This window comes from Aplysia californica, unplaced genomic scaffold, assembly GCF_000002075.1.
Source record: "Aplysia californica isolate F4 #8 unplaced genomic scaffold, AplCal3.0 scaffold00028, whole genome shotgun sequence".
In the NCBI taxonomy this organism is placed as follows: domain Eukaryota; kingdom Metazoa; phylum Mollusca; class Gastropoda; order Aplysiida; family Aplysiidae; genus Aplysia; species Aplysia californica.
The window spans coordinates 569162-572313 of record NW_004797298.1 but is presented as its reverse complement, the minus strand read 5'-3'; the positions used below and the strand labels follow the sequence as shown (position 1 = coordinate 572313).

General features: G+C 40.1%; 1 protein-coding gene across 1 annotated transcript in view; it reads right to left on the bottom strand.

Annotated features, from left to right (window-relative positions):
- Positions 1-223: 223 nt before the first annotated feature.
- Positions 224-3152, bottom strand: part of LOC101850389 (COUP transcription factor 2) — a gene marked incomplete in the record, with an annotated part of 68270 nt that continues 65341 nt past the window's right edge. Inside the window, 1 exon segment of the mRNA XM_005091315.3 lies at positions 224-2202. Within this exon segment, the coding sequence (XP_005091372.2) occupies positions 2034-2202 (169 nt within the window).

The window sequence follows — 3152 nt, the reverse complement described above, 5'->3', positions numbered from 1 at the left end:
AATGTGAACAAAATATCTCTGAAGAAATAAAATAGAAGGCTTTCTTTTTCTTCGTCATGTTAACAAAGAGACCAACAGTTCTAACAACTAACTTGCTAAAATATAAATCATAGTATAAACTCCACGAGTGTTACAATAAAAGTATTTACTCGAACTAGTATTTTAAGTAGATGTGTTTCTTTCAATGTCCTCCCTTTCAAAAGGTTTTAAAATTGTATTTTGTTCAGATGAGTTATGTTTGTTTTGTTCTGTTTTTAAGAAAATCATTTCATCGTTAATAACTAGAACCCCAATGCAGACCAACAACCCCCCGCCCACGTGCCAAAAAAACCCCCCAAACAAAACAAAACAAACAACAACGTTGCCGTTGATTGTTCAAAAAGCTCTCTTGGTATATTTTTCTTTTGGTGCGCTTTAAAATGTTTGTTAGTATTGACTAAAATCTATGTAAATTGAGGGGAAATTTCAGACCGTTACAATATTCAAATCATAGCTTAAATATATAACATTTTAGAGGACTAAACGAAAAAGAAATCCCTAGATTTTCATCCCAGGCAGTAACCACGTGACGGACCGAGCAGAAGAGGTATACTTAAATCTAACTAACATACTAGATTCTATTTGTGCATTGCGTTGGTAACGTGATCGAAGCAAACTATGCATACAAAAATGGCTATAATGCGTTCATTTGTGAGCTGCAGGATTTTGTAAGACCTTCAACTGAGACAAAACCCATCATATTTGTACGAGTGCCGACTTCAATAGTAATGGTGTCTTGCGGGTCCGCATGGACGAACGGACAGGGGTGCTGTCTCCTTGTGCTGTCTCTAGATGTTGGACGCCATCTCTTGAAACATGACGTCACAAAGTACACGGAACTTGCGCCATGTCACAGTTTATTTGAGCGTCAGTAGACTAAAACATGGCAGTCGATAAAATCCAGACTTAAAATCTAATCACACACACACACACAAACACACACACACACAAACACACACACACACACACACAAACACACACACACACACACACACACACACACACACTTATCGGAAAGAGTCCATTTTTCTCCAGAAAAAAGTGCAGTCGTTAATCAATGTTCTCTACAATCAATCAGGAAGAAATGTATTCACTATAAGAGTGTAAGCCGCTGCATCAACACTGACTCACGCAAACCACGTTGTACCATATCAAACACAAACACAGTCAACAGTCACAGGGAACCAAAGTCAATCAGGGTTGACTCTTTCCTTTGAACGTTACATAAGTGCAGAATTGTACTTTGCGGGCATGTTCTAGGCACACATACTCTTTTTCATAAGTCACTGTGCCTCGTCTTTGCACTCAGTCCCAATGAATAAGAGAAAAACCACAGCCCTTTCAAAAAGGAAAATTTTCTTAGCATAACGTATGGAGGGCTATCTGGGTCAGACTTAGATTATAAGCGTTCAAAATATTCGAAAAGTAGGCCTCTTCAGACCTCTTTGACATTTTTCCGACACTGTATGACATCCCCATGAAGTATTTCTATGAGGCATGACTCTTAAGTCGTCATTTTTCATTTCTGTTTCGGACAAGTGTTGTTAACTCGGTTTTACTTGGATGACGTCTGCTCTGCAGGAGCGTAGTGACGTGGTTGTTTCAGCATTCACTAGGAAAACAGACGCACAACTTCTGGATTCCTTTGATTTCAATGCAGTTCGTCATACACAATATTAGCCAATTTGTGCCTGAACGAATCTTTACAGCCAGTCTTTATCCCGAACAACAGAACCTAACAATCCATCAACACAAGCTTCAATTCAGGTGTCTTTGAGTCGGCAAGCGTAAAAAAATCGACATTGGCTGAACTCAGGAATCATCCTTCGGGGTCCAACGACATTTTGAAGATAAAAAGACGAAGAACCAGTGCACAAAGAGTGAACCTTTTCTTTCACAGAACTTTCTCGTCCTCCAGAATCCTGCATAATATGTCCTGTGCCCTAGTAGACTCTTCTAGGGAGGCCCGGGTTGGCCCCCTGAAGGCCCCCGCGTCATTGTATGGCCATGTAGGGCCAGCTGAAGGAGCCGCCGCTGAGGAGCATGTCTCTGATGAGTGTCTCTATGGGCGTCTTGCCCACCAGGCGCACGAAGAAGAGCTGCTCGATCACCTGTGCGCTCACGGTGCGGAGAGACGGCAGCCGGAGCAGCAGTTTGCCGAACCTGGACACAGAACGAGTAGGAGATTAGTTGTTTTAAAAAAATAGTTTTAGCACGAGTTTTATGGTTATTGCAATACAGTTTGATCATATGAGGACCGAAGATTAGATGTGTTATTAGAAAGTGGCATACCCAAAAAAAAAAAGAGAGAGATATACGAATGATGTATTGGTAATTGAAAATTCAGAAAAACACATGTCAAATGTCTTACTTTTCGTCATTTCAAAAGTTTCATTTTTCTTTCTTTTTTTTTTTGCTTTCGGACTACCTATTGAAAATCCATTCATCATGCATAAAAATAACTCACTTCATCAAGAATTCGTCTTCATACCTTCAACACACGCACTCGCACACGCACACACAAATACATACAAATATAATACATACACATACACATATACACACGCGCGCGCTCGCGCTCGCGCGCGCACATACACATACACACACACACACACACACACACGCGCGCGCGCGCGCGCGCACACACATAATAATGCACATGTTATCTTGTCAGTTATGAAGTAATTGGACTTAAACCATTTTAAAGAGGGTATCCATTGAAAAAAAGTTTTAAGTTTGCGATAAAGTAGTATGCAAACAGTGTACTATATCAATAACAGCAGAAAAACCCAGTATTCAAGAAGTTAGGTCACCAGAGTACACCAATCCTTTCCAATTACGAGTGTCTTTGTCGTAACGGTTACTACGTACACTCACTGTCTCACACACTGAAGAAGACACGCTGGAATAATAATAATATCTGGACCCATTTACTGACTGATCAAAATAGTTATAGGCTGCGATCTAAATTATCTAATTATCTAAGTGTCATTGGAGGAGTAAGCAAAAAAAAGGTAGTGTCTTCGTTCTCTAACGTTAGAGAACGAATACAAGCTGTGTAAGTTCTCTAATGTCAGTGCTTGACGTAGACACTTCCAACAACAAAAAAAAAA